The sequence below is a fragment of the Enhydra lutris genome, unplaced genomic scaffold, assembly GCF_002288905.1.
Source record: "Enhydra lutris kenyoni isolate GAN:26980312 unplaced genomic scaffold, ASM228890v2 scaffoldscaffold34, whole genome shotgun sequence".
Classification (NCBI taxonomy): Eukaryota; Metazoa; Chordata; class Mammalia; order Carnivora; family Mustelidae; genus Enhydra; species Enhydra lutris.
This window is the reverse complement of record NW_019154118.1, coordinates 21,431,495-21,451,928: the sequence shown is the minus strand read 5'-3', so window position 1 is coordinate 21,451,928 and position 20,434 is coordinate 21,431,495. Positions and strand designations below refer to the sequence as shown.

The window sequence follows — 20,434 nt, the reverse complement described above, 5'->3', positions numbered from 1 at the left end:
GGAACATATTTCTAGTGTTCCTGCCAATCAGAGATCTCTATATTAAATCCTAAAATGGGATTAAGAAAAAAAAAAAAGAGTTGGAGAATTCACATTTATTGAGTAATTGTGATAAAACATGGAATTTCTGAATTCCAAATAAATAAATTTCACTTTTTGAACATTTGATCTGTTACTTTTTAGCACCAATAGGCTTGGTAACAGCCTCAAGTTCACTTGACAACAGGCTGATGATCTTCCCCCACTGGCCCTTCAATCTGCTTAACAAGTCCTTTGCTTCTGTTAGTCTCCCAGGGGACGGCCTACTGCCCTCCTTTCTGTACAATTTGGGCAAACCGACTGGTGATGGCAAGAGTAGTGTCAATGAAGCGGTCCACACAGCTAGAGAGACAATTTTCAGTGCGAGAGTCTAGGCGATTCCCTGGCTTCTCCACACATTTATCCCAGCACAGCTCCATGAAGTGATGTACCTAAGAGGAAAGAAAATTAGTAATCACTGCTGTCTGCATATAGGTCTAACTGCCAACTTTATTTCCTTCCTGTCTTTCTCATTTTCTTTCACCTCATTTTTTTTTTTAAGGTTTTGTTTATTTATTTGACAGAGAGAACACAAGTAGACAGAGAGGCAGGCAGAGAGAGAGAGAGGAGGAAGCAACCTCCCTGCGGAGCAGAGAGCCCAATGCGGGACTCAATCCCAGGACCCGGAGATCATGACCTGAGCGGAAGGCAGAGGCTTAACCCACTGAGCCACCCAGGCGCCCCTCACCTCATTCTTTAAATCAACAAATCCTGGGCTCTCCTCTTCCTCACTTCCTAATTTGTCATCAGTATGGCCCAGATCCTTGTTCTTACACTGCAGTAATCCTTAATCCTCTCTGTTTCTGTTTTTCTCCTCTTTAGTAACTAAAAGTAACTTTCCATCAAGTCCCCCCTGTGCTTCATGCACAATTCCTCTGTGAGCTGCTCAGGGTAGCCCGTTATTTAACCACCAACCTGTTAAGCTTCCGTGAAGTACACGCACAGCATACTCAATGTGACTTAGTATTCCTGGAATGCCCTACCTAAAGAATTTTCCCATTCTTCAAAATAGTTCCAGTTTTTAACCTCCTTGGAGGCCATTGTCTATTTTTTCCGATTGTGTTAAGTCCTTAATCAGACCAGATTTTCAGGCAGGGTTAGTATCTTCTTTTATATTTCCAAGTTGCACCAGTGTAAGCGGGGAAAGTATGATACCAATTAATTTTCCCCAAACCACTGCTCTCCTGTCATTCCAAACCTATGCCTTACAGACGAGTTCTTAAGTTCTCAAGTTTTGGGGGTCATGGACACATTTGTGAATCCAATGAAGGTCATGGATCCACTCTCCATAAAAAGGCACACAGAGGTACAGAAACCGTTTTTGCTACTTAATGGTCCGCGAACACCGCCCCCCGCGTCCACACAAGGCGGGGGGGGGCGGTGGTGGGGACCATTTACTGAGGGCTTCCTTTTGAGACTGGGTGCTAAGCAGTCAGTCGGTACTTTACGACTATCTCCATCTGAGGCGTGGTGAAGCAACTAGCCACGCTGCTAGTGGTGCTGCTGCTAGTCAGGGTCCACGCCGGGTTTCGAACCATGCCGAAACGGCTCCCAGACACTTGTTCTAACCCACAGTCCAAACTACTTCAGAGCCCACCCTTCTCCATGAACGTTCGTTCCACTGCTTTGTCGTTTTCAAATACATGATCGCGTATGACCTCTACAGTCCAGCGAGGCAGCAGACGACTGCAGAACCAACACCCACACGCGGCCTGTAAAGGGCGAGGCAGGATCAGAACCCAGATCTCAGGAAGGCCAAGCCCAGAGCGCTCGCTGCCAAACCAGGCTCCGGTGCCCTTGCCTCGCTCGAACCTTTCTTCTCTGCTTTACATTTTCTCTTTCCCCACGCTGGGTGTGCCCAGCGGGTGCCTGAGCACGACTGGTCTCCAGAGGCTGGAGCCTGTTCGTGAAGAACCCGGCGCGGCAGGAGCGAGCACAGGGCAGTCCAACCGTGGTGAGGTCGCAGAGCTTTTCCTAGCGGCTGTCACTTCATCGGCTGAGTAAAAAGTCTGAAAACTCAACCTGTGCCTCACCCTCCTGTCTATTCCCCCTGGTCCTTGACCCCGCACCTGGGCAGTGAACTGCGCCTTCTGTTGTTCCGCCGCCACCAGGCGCTGCAACTCGGCTTCGTCCGCCTCACCCAGCTCCGCCATCGTCTGCCTCCAGCCGCGGCCTTCCGGCGAGCGTGTGCGCGCATGTGCGGCGGGAGCGCGTCGGCACCCAACTTCCGGTTCACCCAGCATTTTCCTTCTCCCTGTTTTCTTGAGTTGTGGCGGGCGGGAAGTTGTCGAGGGACTGCTTCCGGGTTGCTGGGTGACCTTGAGGCTTCAGGAGAGCGATGGCGAGTCTCTGGAGGCTGGGTGTCCTGTGCGGTGCCCAAGGAGGCCGAGGTGAGGCGTCCTGGCAGCGGGAGGTTCTTAGGGCAACCTCCAGCCGGGGAAGGGAGTGCGGCGAGGATTTGTTTGCGGGGTGGTGAGGCCTCTTGAGCAGGGAATCCCTCCACCGTCCGGTTGGCGGATCTGGTCCGGGTCTACACCACAGCGATAACCACCGTGTCTCCGCGCCCAGATGTCCTCCCGAGCACGTATCTGCCCCGCTCCGGGCCGACACGGGGATAGGGTAATCTGGAAAAGAGCTCCTGGAAGTTACAGTTCTGCTGAGGCTATTCTTAAGGGTTCTTTTTTTGTTCTGTTTTGATTTTTCCCCATTCACTGTCCTTAGAATGCACCCACCCCGCATCGGAAAATTGTGGGGTTAGGCTCTGAGCCTCAATGCCTGGCCTTGCCCATTTACCCTGGAGTTGGTGGAGAGGGGGTTCTGGAAATCACTTCAATAATCATTGAACTGGACATTTGTGTTGAACCAGGCACCGTGGTAGGAATGGGATACATATTTGTATAACAGTTCCTGCTCTCGAAGAGTTTTTTCCTTTTTATAGGGAAACACAATCGAACATAATCGAACATAAAGTAAAGATAATCGAACATAAAGGTAAACATAATCGAACATAAAGCAAAAAGTCTTGTGCTGCACATGTATTGCTATGCCACTCCAGAGGAGGAACATATTTAGCTGGTGTTTTTAAAGAATTGCCCTGTTTTGGTTCCCGGAGGAAGTGTGTGTGTCTTGGGGATAAGAAAGGCCACAGGGGTTAGGGAACTACTGGGATGAGCAAAAGTGATGATGAAGGTGTAGGAACTGCGAGGTAGGAGAGAAACTAGATATGATTAGAGCATGAAGCTCAGGGTGAGGAATAAGAGCTGAATCTGGAAAGGTGAACTGGAATCAAATCAAGGAAGAACTTTCCTTGATAAGGAGTATGGGTTTACCTGATGTAAAGGGCATCATTGAAAGATTTGACATAGAGTTGAGTTTCGATTGGCCCCTTGGGTAACACCGTGGTACATGGCCATCATAGGAGATGGCAGTGGGCTAAGACACAAGTCAGGGAGATGAGATAGGACATTGTTGTAGTAGTGTAGGCAAGGACTGTGAGGTCCTGAACTTGGGAAATGGTATAAAAAAGAGCAGATTGTCTCAGGAAATGTTAAGGAGATACATCAATATGAGCTGGCAATTGACAGTTGGGGGGTGTGGGGTGGTTTTATATGACTCACAGATTTTTAGGTAAAGAGTAGCTGGGATGTCATTAAATAAAGTGGGGAACATACAAATGGAAGACAGGTTTGCTAGAAAGAGTGAGTTGAAGGATGGTTTTAGTTTTTGGCATGGTGAGTTTGAGGACCATGTAGGGTATCTCAGGAGAGCAGTCCAGCAGGCACTTAAACTTCTGAAACACTGGAGACGTAGAAGGGCTGCAGATACAGAATGAGGCGTCATCAGCTTACAGGTAGTATAAGCTGGGTGGTCAAAATGGCCAAGGGTGGGCTGAGGATGTGAGGAGAGCAGTGGGCAGATGATAGAATGTTGGGAAAACATGTAAGAGTGGATGCAGGAGGAGACTCATATAGGATGTCAGAGGATCAAAGCGGGGACTAGAAGGGAGTTCATCAGAAAAGAAGAGAGGAAAGGCCCAATAAGATGGAAGACTGAACAGTAATTGTTGAATGTGACCACACGGAGACCATTGGCAACTTAACAAAGCAGTTGTAGTGCAGATAAAATGAGTTTCAGAGTTGAAGAATCATAGGGAAGTGAGGAAGTGGAGGTAATTTAGACAACACTTTAAAGAAGCATAGTTGGAAAGAGAAGAAAGGGAGCAGGGAAAGAGTGCATGGCATTAGAGGACACAGGGTCAAGGGAAGGGTCACATAAATTACATCAGTGAGTGGGAAATGGCCAACAGGAAGGAAGGAAAGGTGAAAGACACAGGAGAGAAGTTACCTTCTATTGAGTATTTATGACATTTTGGGAATTACGGTGAGCACCTTGGGTATTTTAATTTTCAACAGTATTATGAAGTAAGTGCTACTATCTTCATCTTGCAGATGAGGACATTGAGGCTTAGAGAGCCTGTTTAATTAACTTAATTGCTCATCACCTCACAGCTAGTAAGTGGTGAAGTTGTGTGAACTTAGGTCTATTTTTTAACTAAGAGATAGAATCTAAAGGGGGACGGAAAAGGATGAGTTCAAGAGGGGCGTCCGGGTGGCTCAGTCATCTAAGTGTCCAACTCTTGTTTTTGGCTAGAGTCATGATTTCAGGGTTATGAGATCCAGCCCTATGTTGGGCCTTTGCTGGGTGTGAAACCTGTTTAAAATTCTTTCTGTCCTCCCTCTGCCCTCCCCACTCCCCCAAAAAAGTACATGTCGAGAAACTGATCTTGAAAAGGAAGATGATAATAGATGTTCTTTCCAACCTAGACTGAATTCCTTGAGGACAAAGTCTGTCTTTTTATCTCCTGCTCCAGTCTAGAGCATACTCTAACATGTAGTGAATGTTTGTTGGATGAATAGATGAACAAATGGAAAGAGGAAGGAGCTATAGTATACTTTCTTTTTAAATAAATTTTTATTTATTTATTTGACAGACAGAGATCACAAGTAGGCAGGAAGGCAGGCAGAGAGAGAGGAAGGGAAGCAGGCTCCCTGCTGAGCAAAGAGCCTGATGCAGCTGGATCATGACCAGAGCCGAATGCAGGGGCTTTAACCCACTGAGCCACCCAGGTGCCCTTTAATATACTTTATAAAATTAGTAAAAGTGTAGTCCTTTTACTTAAGTGGTTCATTGATTTTTTAATCTTTGAGGGGCAACTTAGTGTGACTCATAGCTCCCCAGGGAAATACTATCTTCATTTTGCAGATGAGATGTCATCCCCTATTTGGGCTTTAGTAGTTTGCTTATGGTTATCAGAAAGGCCTGTTAAGATGAATGGATAAAGATGTGAGATATATATATATATAGAAACTATGCAGCCATCAAAAGAAGTCTTGCCATTTGCAACGACGTGGATGGAACTAGAGGTTATTATGCTGAGCTACCTAAGTCAATCAGAGAAAGACAATTATCAATATGATCTCCCTGATACGAGGAATTTGAGAGGCAAAGTGGGGGGTTTGGGGGTAGGGAAGGAAAAAATGAAACAAGATGGGATCGGGAGGGAGACAAACCATAGGAGACTCTTGATCTCACAAAACAAACAGGGTTGCTGGGGGGAAGTGGGTATGGAGAGGGTGGATGGGTTATGGACATTGGGGAGGGTATGTGCTATGGTAAGTGCTGTGAATTGTGTAAGCCTCACGATTCACAGATCTGTACCCCTGGGAGTAATAATACATTATATGTTAATTTAAAAAAAAAAAAAAAAAAAAGGAAAGGCCTGTTAAAGGAGAAGTGTTTATGACCTCCCTAATGTCTCTTTCCTCAGCTCTGTTTGTCCGAATCCCCGTGGTCAGACCTGCTCAGGTCTCAGCATTTCTTCAGGACCAGCCTGCCCCAGGATGGTGTAGAACACAGCATATTCACCTATCACCCAACCACTATTGTATGTTTTTTTTTTTTTCATTGCTGTTGCTTTTTGGGCTCTTGCCCTCTTCATCTGGGCAAATTTTCATGCCTTTGGCAGGATTTCCTATCTGTGGACCAGAACTCTTATGTCCAGCTCTGTCAGATGAAGACCTCCCTAGCCTGCACCTTTATTAGACAATACCAGCCTGGTTGAATGATGCCATTTATACTCATAGAGAACCTTCTGATCTAAGTCTATTAAAATTTCATTTTTTTTTTTTTAAAAGAAAGTAGCTCTGTAGGAAGAGTCTGTACAATATAGGCAATCTTACTTTTTTAGCTGATGGAGAGGACCCAGATACAAATATTTTGGAATAGTAGATAATTTAAAAAGTCATACATATTTGTAGCTGTAATCGACTGGCTTATTTTTATTTAGGTCAATATTAAAATTACATAGCATTTTGGGGGGTCAGAATTATAGCAAATCTGTAGGTGAATAATGAGTTAACTCTTATTTCCAGTTTTAAACTCTGGAGAGATCTGTATTTTGCAGAGATAAAGACTTAACCTTCATGCTTGAGTCAGCAACTTACATTTAGTTGCATCTGAGTTATGAGAAATTAGGCAAGTATAGTTTTTCTGCTTTTTAGAATTATTTTATTTTTGAAAAGCTTTTGTTTCTTTCTCCATTCCTTTGCTAAGTTCAGTTAAATTTAGCAGAGTGGGGTAAATTAGTTTGGGGTATGTGCACTGAAGGAAAGCCCCAGAAGTCGTAAACACAGTTTTGTTTTTTTTTTAAGATTTTTTATTTCTTTATTTGATAGACAAAGATCACAAGTAGGCAAAGAGGCAGGCAGAGAGAGAGGAGGAAGCAGGCTCCCTGCCGAGCAGAGAGCCCGATGCGGGGCTCGATCCCAGGACCCTGGGATCATGACCTGAGCCGAAGGCAGAGGCTTTAACCCACTGAGCCACCCAGGCGCCCTCGTAAACACAGTTTTTACTATGTGTGTCCATGTGCATTTTTCTGGAGAATTATCTCTATCCTTCCATTGGAGTCCCAAAGGGGTGTGTAACCAAAAAAGGATAGAGGCTCCCCAAGAAATGTTTAATGCCCATTTTGTTTTTCACTTATTTAAAAGAAGTTCTCGTGTTCCATATTTGTTTTGGGCTCTTCATAAGTAATGGGACAGAAGAAGGACCGTAATCCTAAAAGTTTGTATCAGAATTTTTCGAATTGGCTGGCTTAATTTTGCTTTCGAAGGATTTTTATTTTTACCTTCTAATTCTAAAGATTAGAGGTATAAATTCAAGTAATTTTGTAAAGGAATTTCTCAAGTGGTATTAACATATATTCATAAGGTATCTGTCCATTGTACTAAAGTTCGAGATTGGTGATTCTGCAAAGGTACTTCATTCATTCTTTTTGCCTGTCGACAAAGTGGGTCAGTCTTCTCATCAGTCTATGTAGGCACCAAGGCACCCTGCGTTAAAGAATTTCAAAGAAGGGAGGTAGCATCTTTCTCAAGTACCTTCTTTATCTTGTTCTCTTTATGCTCAGAGCTGAGTCTTAAATGCATGCTGTTTGCTGTCAGCTGGGTTATTTTGTAGCAAATATTGAATATGAGAGATGTGTGATTCTCCGTTTCAACTCTTACAAGTCTGGTTCCTCCTTCCCGCAGCTGGTTCTAAGGCTGCATCTCTCCACTGGACTGGTGAGAGGGTTGTCAGTGTTTTGCTCCTGGGCCTAATTCCAGCTGCTTATTTGAATCCTGGCTCTGCGATGGACTACTCCCTGGCCGCGGCCCTCACTCTCCACAGTCACTGGCAAGTACAGCAGTTCCTTGAGCGTCAGCGCTGTCTGCTCAGTTCGTTAGCTGTGAGCTTGTCTCCTTACTGCATATGAAGAAGTTGAGATACTCAGACCTGTAGATAACTTTAAAACACATGTAAGATATTTATATGCCCGATTTATGTGTCCACCTGCCTATTCAGTGTCTTCACTTCCGTAGCTAATAGGCGTTTTGAATATAATGTGTTATAAAACTAAGTTCTTACTCTCCCCCAAATCTCCTCCTCCAGCACTCTGGCTCATCTGAGTTAATGGCATTTCCATTCTTCTAACTGTTCATGCCCCAAACCTGGTCATCATCTTTGATTCCCATAGTAGTGCCCTAACTGGTCCTCCTTCTGTCTGTTCCCGACGCAGCAGCCCCAGGGATCCTGTTAAAGTATGAAGTCAGGTCAAACATCCTCCCCCAAATATTTTGTAGTCTCTTAACCTCCCTCAAACTAAGAATTCTTACAGTGGTCTACAGACCCAACATAATTTGGCCTGTTTCTTCCCTCATCTCCAGCTACTCTCTTCCACATTTTCACGGGCTTTGATTATTCTTAGACATGCCAGGGACACGCCAGGCCTCAGAACTTTACTTTTACTCTTGCTTCTGGCCAATACCCTCTTTTTCTAATTACACGCTTGGCTTGTTCCTCATTTCCTTCACATCTGAAATGTCACCTTCTCAATGAAGCCTTCTGTAACCACGTATTGCAATTGCGGTGTCCTTCCCAGCATTCCTTATCTCTCTCCCCGATTTTATTTTTCTCAGTATTGTTTATTACCTTCTGATATACTATATAATGTATTTATTATTCTCTATACTCCTTGTCTCCCCTCGTTAGAATGAAAGCACAGATACAAAGAAGCCCTAGACTGAAATCAATGGCTTAATGAATTATTACAAGGATAACACTGCCCAGGTCAAGAACTAGAACTGCAGAAGCTTCTTCCTTGTGTTCTGCCTCAGTCATAACTGCTCAGCGTCCTCCTACCAGGAACCATTATCCTGATTTTTATACTAATCACTTCTTTGCATTTCATCGTAGTTTTACCACCCACTTGTCCTGAGACACTACAGTTCAGTCTTGCCCTTTCTCAAGAGATTTTTGACTTTTTGTTTGCTCATGTGTTGTTAGTCCCTAGAGCAATACCTGACGCATAGCACTAAGTAAATATTTATTGAATGAATGAATTTCTAGTTTCTGTTTATTTTATCCAGTGTAGTTTGCTAGATTTTCTAAGTTAATGAACCTTCTGGAAAGTTTGTGAGTAACTGTTGTTCTTTCAGTGATTCATTTTATTTTGTTTTACAAGGACATTATGATATTGTGGGTAAGGGAAGCATTTTTGTATTGCTAGAGCTGAAAGGACATGGGAATGTCTTAACCAACCCTGTTACTTTACAGGTGTGGAAACTGAACCCCAGGGAGGTTAAGTGACTTGTCAGAATGATTTTGTAGCTAGTGTTAAAGGGGCTTTTGCTTACCTACTTTTCTAAGGTGGCTTGGGGAATTACCCTTTAACCAGGTAGACCTTTCAAAGTAAAGGATTCCTGTTGCATATGTAGATCACAAGTATAGTGAGATTTCTCTAATATGTAGTTCTTGGCAGGAGATCCATCTAAATCAATGAAAAGTCAGAAATAAGAGGTAATTCTAAAGTAATGTATTGTTATTTTTCATTTAATTTATACTCCTCCACTTACCTTACTAATTCTCCCTTTGCTCGCTCTCTCTCCCTCCCTCCCTCCCTCCCTCCCTCTCTCTCTGCCACACACATACACACACACGCACACATCATGGCTTGAAAAAGTTGTCTGTAATTTTCTATAATTCCTCAGCATCCATTCTCTCTCAACCCACATTAATTGGACTTTTATCCCAACTACATAACTGAAGTCATTTTTACCAAAGTCCCCCCAAAAACCTTTATTTTTCCAAATCCAGCTGTCCTCCGTCCTCCTGTTAATTGAACTCTTAGCAGCATTCAACTTAATTGACCATTCCTTCCTTAAATTATTTCCATTTGACTTCCTGGATGCTACTTTCCTCTGCCCCACTAGCTGTACCTTCTCAGTTCCTGATGCCTGCTCCTCCTCTTGTCTGACCTCTGAATAATAAAGCTCTGCCTGGGCTCAGTCTCGCTTTCTTCATTTCCCTTTATTTCCTGAGGTGAGCTCAGATCTGACCTCTTTCCCTGATCTACAGACCTGTATTTCCATTTGTGTAACTAACACAATCCACTTGGATGTCTGATAGTCCTCCCAAATTTATCATGGCCCAGAATCTGTCTTTCCCCCATATCTCACTTGATTTTTCCTGAAGGCCACCTCCTTTCCTTTTCTTCCCTAACTCACTAAAATCTAGTTGCTCAAGCCCCAAATCCTCAGAGTTATTCTAGATACTTCTTTTTGTCTTATCTCACATCTAGTCCATCAGCTCTGTTAGCTCTCTCCTCAGAACAGAGCTTGCCTCAGTTGTCGCTTCACACCATCTCCCCTCTCAGCAACCTAGGTTAAGCCAGTACTTGCCAAGGCACTTTATTTGCCTCCTGAGTGGTTTTCTGTTTCTGTTTTTGCACCCCTCCCTTCTTCCTGCACTGTCTATTTACCATACTATAGCCAGTGACCTTTTTAAAGGTAAAATTACATTTATCTAAAGATTTACAAATGGCTCATAAGCACATGAAAAAATGCACAACGTCATTTGTTATTATAGAAATGCAAATCAGTGAGTGCCTAGATAGCGCATTTGGTTAAACATCCAACTCTTGATTTGGGCTCAGGTCATGATCTTGGGGTTGTGGGGTTGAGCCCTGAGTCGGGCTCTGCGCTGGGCATGGAACCTACTTAAGAGTGTCTCGCCCTCCCTCCCTAAAACAAACAAAAAAACCCAAATCCAAACCACAATGAGATACTACTTAACACTCACGAGGACGGCTGTCATCAAAAATAGGGACAATAACACATGCTTCAAGGATACTGAGAAGTTGGAGCCCTCATATGTCTCTTGTGGGAATGTAAGAAGTTACAGCCACTTTGGAAAAATTAGGCAGTTCTAACAAAAAGTTAGAGGTACGTATGACTCAGTGATTCCACTTTCAGGTGTATACCCCTCAAAGTTGAACATACATGTCTTCACACGAGAATTTGCATAGTAATATTCATAGTGTTTATAATAGCCAGAAAGTGAAAACAATCCAGATGTCTATCTCCTGATGAATAGTTACAATAACCAAAAAGTAGAAACAATCCAAATGTCTGTCAGCTGATGAATAGCTTCTTACAAAGGAATATTATTTGGCCACACAAAAGGTTGAAGTACTGATACCTGCCACAACATAGGTGAACCTTGAAGATGTGAAATGAAAGAAACTTGACACAAAAGGCCACATATTGTATGATTTCACTAAATGTAGAGTAGGCAAGTCCGTAGAGACAGAAAACTAGTTGAGTAAGGGACTAATGGATAGGGGGTTTCTTTTGGAGTGATGAAATGTTCTAGAACTAAATAGTGATGATGTTGTGCAACTTCATGCTTATACTAAAAGCCACTTTGAAAGGGTTAATTGCGGGCAACTGGCTGGCTCAGTCAGAGGAGTGTGTGACTCCTGATCTCAGGGTTGTGATTTTGAGCCCCACATTGGCTTTAGAGATTACTTAAAAGGGTTAATTCCATGGCGTGTGAATTATATCTCAATAAAGCTGTTACTAGTAATAAAATAAGGTCACTACTTACTTAGATTACTCCCTACTTAAAACATAACCTTTTTTCCCCCTCCTTCACTAAAATCTGTTCCATAAGGGCAGAGATGCTGTCTTTGCTGTTCTTTCAACATCTGTAACAGGTTTTCATACACAATATCTGCTTCATAAATTTTTTTTTTGAATTAATGAAAGACTTTGTAGAGCATTTGTTTTAAAGTTTATTTATTTTTTTTAGTAATCTCTACACCCAATCTGGGGCTCAGACTCATGAGCCTGAACTCAGGAGTTACATGCTGCACTGACCGAGCCAGCCAGGTGCCCCTTGAGCATTTGTTTTAGTTAAAAAAAAAACAAACTCAAACCCCAAGATTTTGTAAATAGAGTGGTAATTAACTGCTATCTTTGATACAAATAACTCTGAAAAATTACATCTAAAGAGTAGAGATGTCTTTATTGTATTATTAGGAGACTCTTGGTTCCTTCATTTAGTTTATGATTCCTGTTACCATGAGTTGTATGTTGAACCTGACAGTTTTTTGCAGTCAGGTTAGTCATATAGTCTTCTGACTTGTGATTTTTCTTCTGCACTGTGTTGTGTTTTTTTTTTAGGGGCCTTGGACAAGTGGTTACTGACTACGTTCGAGGGGATGCTTTGCAGAAAGCTGTCAAGGCAGGCATTTTGGCACTCTCGGCTTTAACCTTTGCTGGGCTTTGTAATTTCAACTATCATGACGTGGGCATCTGCAAAGCTGTTGCCATGCTGTGGAAGCTCTGACCTTTTTGGCTTAATACCTTGAGAATTGATTGTACACCTCTTTGCCTCTGCTCTGTCATGCCATTCAGCTCACAATAAGGAGGAAATAACAGATAAGTCCATTGGTGAGACAAACCTCTTCTAATCACCTGGTTATTTTTAGAAATTAGTCTTTGATGAAAAAGTTGAAGAGGAATTGTATTCAAGAAATTTGGAGACTGGGTTTCTTGTTCTGAATTTGTGGGGTTGTCTTCTAGCTTCTCACAAGACTCATAGCATAACTAACCATTATGTATGAGCTTTTGCCTGTTAGCATATCAAATTCTTAAAGGGAATTCAGCTTTATTACTATCAATACCTGATCTTTTGTCTTTTGTCCTGGAATGTTGGAGAAAGGGAAAGCCTGTTCATTCGTAAGTAAAGACTTTGCAGAAAATTAGTGTTTAATTTTTGAAAATTTCCCTCTCTGTTCAGTCAATACCAGTTATTGATGGTTACATGTCCAAGGGAAACTTTAAAATTAGGAAATACCGATATTTTACATTATTAATTTCTAAATCCTGGAAAGAAGAGCCTGGAGAGCTTCTGAGTATAGAGAAGTTCCATGTAGGGAAGAGGTCCCCTCATAGATGTATCAAAGTAATGTAGATTCTAAACCAAGAATTAATCCTCAAATGTGTTTATTTTACTTGTCCTAAAATAATCTGTCTACAAAAATAAAACTGTAAGTAATAAATTGTTATTTTCCCACTGTAGGAATCTCTAATGTGAAAATGTATTCTATGAGAATAAAGTTTTTTTTTTAAATAAAATTCTATATAATAAAAATGTATTCTACTCTTTTCTGTATTAACTGTCCCTAGTTTTAATTCAGGAGAACTTGGTGTCTGTTGCATATACACCAATAAAACAGGACTGTTTAAATTTCTTTCTAGGACTCAGCAGTTAGGTAAATTACAAAGTACCATAATACAAAAAATACTTATGTGTAATAGGCAAAAATATACTGAGTATGAATAGTTTGGTATGAGAAGAGTATACAGATTAAATACATTTGACCCTTGAGCAACACAGTTGCTCTGGTCCACTTATAAATGTGGATTTTTTTTTTTTGTCAGTACAGTACTATAAATGTATTTTTTTCTTTGTGATTTTCTTAATATTTTTTTTCTAGCATAATTTAAGAATATATATAAATCATATAACATAAAAATATATGTTAATTATGTTATCAGTAGGGCTTTCCATCACTAGTAGGCTATTAGTTCAGTTTTTGGGGCATCACATCGATTTTTGACTTTGTGAGGTGTCAGTTCCCCTAACCCTGACATTGTTCAAGGGTCAACTGTAGTAGGAATTAGGAGGTCCAGGTTATGATGTTTTGTAAATGCCAGCCTTTGGAATTTAAATTACATTCTGGATGCAGTCAGTTTGATCTGAGGGTGAGTGTAAGGCATGACGGTTTGTTTCTCCTAGCAGCATAGAGGAACTGGGACTTGGTGTGTTCCCCTCACAGAAGACCTTACTGGGCAGCTGAGGCAGACTGTTGAAGGGGAGCTGGCTAGGAGGGTAGTGTGTTCATGAATGTCTGTAGTAGGGGCTAAAGATAAGCTCCCCTTAATGTGCTTATGGCCTTGTCGGAGACTCAGATGGATATTAAGTGTTCAGGAAAAGGTGATTATTTCTGTTTCAGGGTGGTTAATGGCTCCCAAAGGGGGTGATGCCGGAATAGCCGTGGCGCACCCAGGAGTGGTGGTGGTGGGCCAGTGTGCCTTGGCAGGGAGAAATACGATAACATATGTAATAAAATTACTAATAAGATAGTAGTAAAACTGACATTGTTTAGGGAGGGTTGTTGGCTCATGACGAAGATAAAAAGCAGACTGACCTTTCGTTGGTTTTATTACTGGCTTAAAGTTCTCTATAGACAATGATTCCCCCCTCGCATCGTTCCCCCCGCCCCCCGCGCACAGCTCCTAGGACACCACTGCTGTAAAGTGGAGTTTTCCATGTAGTTGAAATGGGGAGGGCAGGGACTGGGTAATATGGGGATCCTGTAGCTATCGCCGGCACCATCAGACCACAGTTGGTTCTGGAAAGCTGTCTAATGCTGGTAAGCTTCTTTAGGTGAGAAGTTTGAATGGAGGCTGGTTGGGTACTGCCTGCTCCAGGTCCCAGTTGTTTTTGTAACAAGGGCGGTGCGGAGCTGTCACTGTAGGAAATCACTGGATTGCTGTGAGCTGCTGAGACAGCAGGGGAAATGAGGCGGGCGCTAACAGCAGTAGGTTTCTGAGGCTAAGCAACACATGATTAGAACTGTGCTTTAGAGAGGACTTGAGGCTAAGCAACGCATGATTAGAACTGTGCTTTAGAGAGGACTTAGGTGACGTGAGGAATGTTGGTAACCTAGAGCAGAAGGACATGGAGGAGGATATAGGAAGAAGGGGCCTGAACTCTAGCGGCAGCAGAAAGTAGGACTCAATTTTAAAGGTGTAGAAATGAAAAAACATTCTTTCATCTGACAGATATTAGGTACCTCATGTAATTGGCACTGTGACAGGTACTGTGGGTAAAGAGAGAAGTCCTCTGCTCTTGAAAGGAATTCATGGTCCCATTGGGACAACAGCTAAGTTATATACTGTATGTGGCAGTACACTGGTGAGTGCAGTAATAGGTCAGCACAGCAGTGATCTAACGAGAGGTACAGTTAGAATTTGCTTCCAAGTTTCCTGGAGGAGTCTTGACCTGGTATCTGAAAAATAAAGGAGCTGACAGGTGGCCAAGGAAGCAGAAGAGGGTGCATCATTTGGTGTGACTACGGCACAGGGGGGACTGATTATAAAGGACCTTCCAAGCCATGGTAAGTAACTGAAACGGTCTTGATGGCAGTGGGGAGTTACTGAAGATGGTTAAGTGTGCAAATGACATGGTTATGTTTATTTTATTTCATTTATTTATTTATTAAAGATTTTATTTATTTATTTGACAGACCGGGATCACAAGTAGGCAGAGAGGCAGGCAGAGAGAGGAAGGGAAGCAGGCTCCCTGCCAGGCAGAGAGCCCGATGCGGGGCTCGATCCCAGGATGCCGGGATCATGACCCCAGCGAAGGCAGAGGCTTTAACCCACTGGGCCACCCAGGTGCCCCTGGGCATGTTTATTTTAAATAGGTTATGCTGGCAGCTGTGTCAAGTATGCGTTTGAGGCAGGGAAATGTTAGATTATTTCAGCAACACAGAAAAGATGATGAAAGGCAGTAGTAGCCAGAATGAAAAAGAAAACAAATTTAAGAGATGTTTAGAACTTAGAATCAATAAGAGCTATACTGGGGTGTGAAAGATCAAGAGAGGAGGGAGTATATGTTCAATTTCTTTGTTGTGAATAGATGGATGGGAAGTGGTCATTAATTTTTGGAGGAAAATTAGATATGACAGTGCAGGGATGGGTCACTACCAAAGCTTTGAATTTATAAGATAGCCAGGAAGAGATAGAATTTTGAGATTTCTATTTTGGGGGGCACCTGGGTGGCTCAGTGGGTTAAAGCCTCTGCCTTCAGCTCGGGTCATGATCCCAGGGTCCTGGGATCGAGCCCCATATCAGGCTTTCTGCTTGGCAGGGAGCCTGCTTCCTCCTCTCTCTCTCTCTGCCTGCCTCTCTGCCTACTTGTGATCTCTGTCTGTCAAATAAATAAAATTTAAAAAAAATATTGAAAAAAAAAGATTTCTATTTTTGGCAATATGACTAAATTTTAGAAATTATTTTGCTGCAATGCATCTAGGATGTTAAATCCAAAGCACCTTTTAAAACATGAGTCATCTTGCTCCAGGAAATGCTCTCAAGCCAAAACAAAATATGCATGCATAAGGAGGTAAATCATTTGCCCTGAGATCATTTTCTCATCTCAGGTGGCCTAGAGCTCTAGATTTAAGAAGGTAACATAGAGGTGAGGAGCAAAGCTCTGGGCTCAAATTGGAGTTAAATTGGAAACTCCCTAAAACTAGGAGCCCTGAAGAGTTTTACCCTCAAAGGAGGGTGAGTTAGAAAAATAGTTTTACCTTCAAAAGCAGAGAGAAGAGAAACTTCTCTGACTTGCCGTGGTTCTGATTGGAGAAAAGAACATCTCCGAGAGCATGTGGCTAAGGGCCAGTCCTTACGCCAGTTTGTGGCCCGAGTTCATACTATCCACATGTTTATAAAAAGGCTACATGCTGCTAATTTAACATTTACCTGGATTGGTGGTGTCCCAGGTCCCTGGTAGGAAGTAAACACATTTTCTCTGGAGGAAGGTTTCTCCAAAACAAGCCTTGAAAATTCCCACAAAGTTCTAATGAATGTGACCTTGCAGCAAAAAATCATAATACGTATAGGAAACACCCAGAACAAGACGTGTCAGCACAGATCAAACAGAAACCAACCCATGGAGAATTCAGATCCTGGCAGAATTTTCAGACAGACTATGAACAAAATGAGATGGAAGTTTAAGTACAAGTCAGTAGTCAGATCGGGGGTGAGAATCTTCGGAGAAGGTAGCCCTGCACCCGGTGCTCTTGATCCAGAGAATCTTAGGCAGTAGATGTCTGTTTAGGAAAGTTGTCTGTTCTCCAGAGTCCTTATAGCTGGATGTCAGGGTCCATCTGCAGTGGGTCTGGATATCCCTACATGACCCTGGGTAGCATGTGTCCATGGCTGTGGGCCTGCAGCTTGAGAACTCTGTGTGAGGTTAAAAGTACCTGAAATGGTCACTTCCAGTGTGGTTCCAAGGCTGACTTTTATTGGTATCTCTTCTAATCTAGTGTCCTAGTTGTATATCATGTGGGTGGCCGGGGTGAGGGAGGCACAAAAATGTCTGATGAAAAGCCTTTCAGAAAAATAGCTTTTAGGTTGGGCATACAGACTATGTGTATGAGATTCATTTTTTTTTTTTTTTAATGTAACAATTACAACATACTGTGGGTGGAATCTGTTAGAGGATGAGTCAAGCCCAGCCTCATGGGGTCTTTCTATAACAACTTCATATGAGAGTTTATGGAGATTTTTAAAAATGTAAATTGTGGGGGTGGGTTAGACTGGGGTATTAAGGAGGGCACGGGTTGCATGGAGCACTGGGTGTTATATGCAAACAATGAATCATGGGACACTATATATCAAAAACTAATGATGTACTGTATGGTGACTAACAGAACATTTTAAAAAAAGTAAATTGAGTGTCATTAGGCCTTGGTATAAAACTTAGAACTAAGGAAAGTTTCAGTCTAAGCATGAAAGTTCAAAACTATTATTTAAAAGTACTTAAAGGGTTGGGGCGCCTGGGTGGCTCAGTCACTTAAGCATCTGCCTTTGGCTCAGGTCATGATCTCAAGGTTCTGGGATCAAGCCCCTTGTCAGGCTCTCTGCTCAGTGGGGAGTCTGCTTCTGCCACTTCCTCTGCTCCTCCCTCCCACTGGTGCACTCTCTCTCTTGTTCTCTTTGGTCTCTCTCTCTCTCTTTCTCAAATAAATAAGTAAAATCTTAAACAAAGATAAAAGTACTTAAAGGGTTATAATTTGGATAGCTGAATTAAATGGGTGGTGGGTATTAAGGAGGACACTTGTGATGAATCACTAAATTCTACTTCTGAAACCAATTTTACCATATATGTTAATTAACTAGAATTTAAATTAAGACTTGATAAAAAAAATCTATTTGTTAATGTTCAAATGATCTTCTTGTTTTCTAGATTATAATTAAAATAAGTAAAATTTTACCACTTGTTGAGCCTCCTGGGTAAAAATTCCTTTGACTAATATTTTTGTACAGTTTAAACCAATTTTGTCTCTGTAATTTGGGTTATTATTATATTTTCTTCAGTTCAAATAATAGCAGCCTGGAAGTAGTTTTGGAATTACCAAGCGGTACAAAACGGCCTTTACAAAGCAAATGCCTTTCCCCTTACCCACCCTCTCACCTGCGGTGAGGGCAGTGTTACATTTGAGATAGTCCTTCTTATATAGAAATCTGAACAATAGCCTTTAAAATATGCTGGTAATGCTGGAAAGGGCTCTTTGTATGATAGTAAGGTTTATGGTGTTAACTTTAGTGTGAACTTTAATAATGGAAACTTTGTTTGGGTGTTGTCAATAGGAAAATAATTTCAGTTTTTGTTTGCATTGCCTAAGGAGGTTAGAAAACTTTTTTTTTTTTTTTAAAGTAGGCTCCATGCCTAATTTGGGGCTTGATCAAACAACTGTTGAGTTCAAGAGCTGATGTTCTACCAACTGAGCCAGGCAGCTGCCCCAGGACACTCCTGATTGCACAATCAGTGCTGAAATCTCAAGCAGAACTAAATCCTTATCCATAGACAGTATGGACTTTAATCCTTAATTCTTTAGCAAGAATGGGATGGTGATTGCAAAAGATTCCAAAACAATATTTCAGAAGTTACAACATGTTTAGCACAAAGTATATCTTGATTCTTTTTAAGTTATGAGTCATCATCAAATGGTAATATATCAGGGTTGTGCAGGATAGTATCAGTTACACCAGGACTGGGTGGTAGTTAGAGCTTAAGAGTTTTTGAACAATATCAGAATTATTCTTTATCAGGGAGGGGAAGTAAGGCAGCTAGATTTAGATTGAATAGCATTTAATAATTATAAAGGAAGCAGACAATGCAGTAATATTTTAGAAGATAATGAACTTATCTGATTACTACTTTTAAATAAGCATCACTAAAACACGATCCTGTCTTTGATTTACAATACAAACAGTTTAGCATAGTTAGGAAGGCCCAAAGTTAGAGATTATTGTAATAAAGGTTATTAAAAAAGGAAAGGCCTGTCAAACATGTATATCCCTTAGGCAGAGCTCTGGGACATTTTAAGTTCAGCTTATACAGGAGTTTGAGCTAATCAGGATATGAGGAATACCAAACATGCCTAATTGGTTTTAGTATTTCTCCTTTCATAAAGTAGGAAAATTATAGCCACCTGGGATACTCCCCAAAGCATTTAGGTATAAAAGGGCTCCCCCCCACTTTTTAAAGATTTATTTATTTATTTTAGAGAGAGTGAGAGCCACAGTACTCATGAGCACAAGCAGGGGAAGGGCAGAGGAAGAGCAAATGAGAGAGAGAGAGAGAAAGAGAGACTATCTTAAGCAGGCTCCACACCCAGCACTGAGCCCAAAGCAGGGCTGGATCCCATGACCCTGAGATTGTGACCTGAGTCAGATGCTTAACTAACAGCCACCCAGGGTGTCCCTAAAAGGCCTCTTAACAATTCTGTTATTCTGAATGTAAACCTTGTGTTTAAGAAATGAAAATTATCAGAGAAAATTGGTTATTATATGTAGGCATAATCATAGATACTTAAATACAAGGAAACATCTTGCTTTAGAGTGATGACATACATTTATACAACAGAAAGCTTTTTTTGGAAGTGAGGTAAGGGGGCGCCTGGGTGGTTTAGTCAGTTAAGCGTCTGCTTTTGGCTGAGGTCATGTTCCCAGAAGCCTGCTTCTTCCTCTCCTGCTACCCTGGCTTGTGTTCTCTCTCTGCCAAATAAATAAATAAAATCTTAAAAAAAAAAAAAAAAGGGTGCCTGGGTGGCTCAGTCAGTTGGGCATCTACCTTCAGCTTGGGTTGTGATACCAGTGTCCTGGAATGGAGCCCTGTGTCAGGCTCCCTGCTCAGTGGTGTGTCTACTTCTCCACCCCTCCCTGCTTCTGCTCACTTTCTCTCTCTCTCTAATAAATAAAATCTTGGGGCGCCTGGGTGGCTCAGCGGGTTAAAGCCTCTGCCTTCGGCTCAGGTCACGATCCCAGGGTCCTGGAATCGAGCCCCGCATCAGGCTCTCTGCTCCGCGGGGAGCCTGCTTCCTCTTCTCTCTCTCTGCCTGCCTCTCTGCCTACTTGTGATCTCTGTCAAATAAATAAATAAAATCTTTAATAAATAAATAAATAAATTTTAAAAATCTTTAAAAAAATTGAAGTGAGATAAGACTGATTCAAGAGAGTGACAGAGGCACAAAAACCAGATTTAAAGATCGATCTTTAGTACTAATATGTCTTCATATATATATGGTTACACATATGCAAATACACAAATGGGTAATAGATTTAAAACTTTTGCCTTTAGGGGCGCTTGGGTGGCTCAGTGGGTTAAAGCCTCTGCC

The 20,434-nt window shown here is 41.9% G+C and overlaps 2 protein-coding genes across 4 annotated transcripts; one reads left to right on the top strand and one right to left on the bottom strand.

Annotated features, from left to right (window-relative positions):
- Positions 1-80: 80 nt before the first annotated feature.
- On the bottom strand, positions 81-2,275 carry LOC111153883 (translocase of inner mitochondrial membrane 8 homolog B). Its single transcript, XM_022513170.1, is given in 3 exon segments — positions 81-470; positions 2,148-2,242; positions 2,245-2,275. Coding segments are annotated over 3 exon segments (294 nt in total). The 3' UTR covers positions 81-302.
- A 44-nt stretch (positions 2,276-2,319) lies between these two features.
- On the top strand, positions 2,320-13,085 carry LOC111153893 (succinate dehydrogenase complex subunit D). Of its 3 annotated transcripts, XM_022513191.1 has the most exons (4): positions 2,320-2,468; positions 5,906-6,022; positions 7,668-7,812; positions 12,141-13,085. In XM_022513191.1, the coding sequence occupies exons 1-4, from the start codon at positions 2,417-2,419 to the stop codon at positions 12,304-12,306; spliced, it is 480 nt and encodes a 159-aa protein (XP_022368899.1). In that variant the 5' UTR covers positions 2,320-2,416; the 3' UTR covers positions 12,307-13,085. The 3 variants fall into 3 exon arrangements, with proteins under 3 accessions (XP_022368899.1, XP_022368900.1, XP_022368901.1); XM_022513192.1 differs by lacking the exon at positions 5,906-6,022; XM_022513193.1 differs by lacking the exon at positions 7,668-7,812.
- Positions 13,086-20,434: the final 7,349 nt, after the last annotated feature.

Bases quoted from the DNA above. Each gene is read 5' to 3' on its own strand.
- LOC111153893 (XM_022513191.1), top strand. From the start codon at position 2,417: ATGGCGAGTCTCTGGAGGCTGGGTGTCCTGTGCGGTGCCCAAGGAGGC. The intron at 2,469-5,905 runs GTGAGGCGTCCT...CTCTTTCCTCAG, and splicing joins CGGTGCCCAAGGAGGCCGAG to CTCTGTTTGTCCGAATCCCC. The intron at 7,813-12,140 runs GCAAGTACAGCA...TTTTTTTTTTAG, and splicing joins CTCACTCTCCACAGTCACTG to GGGCCTTGGACAAGTGGTTA.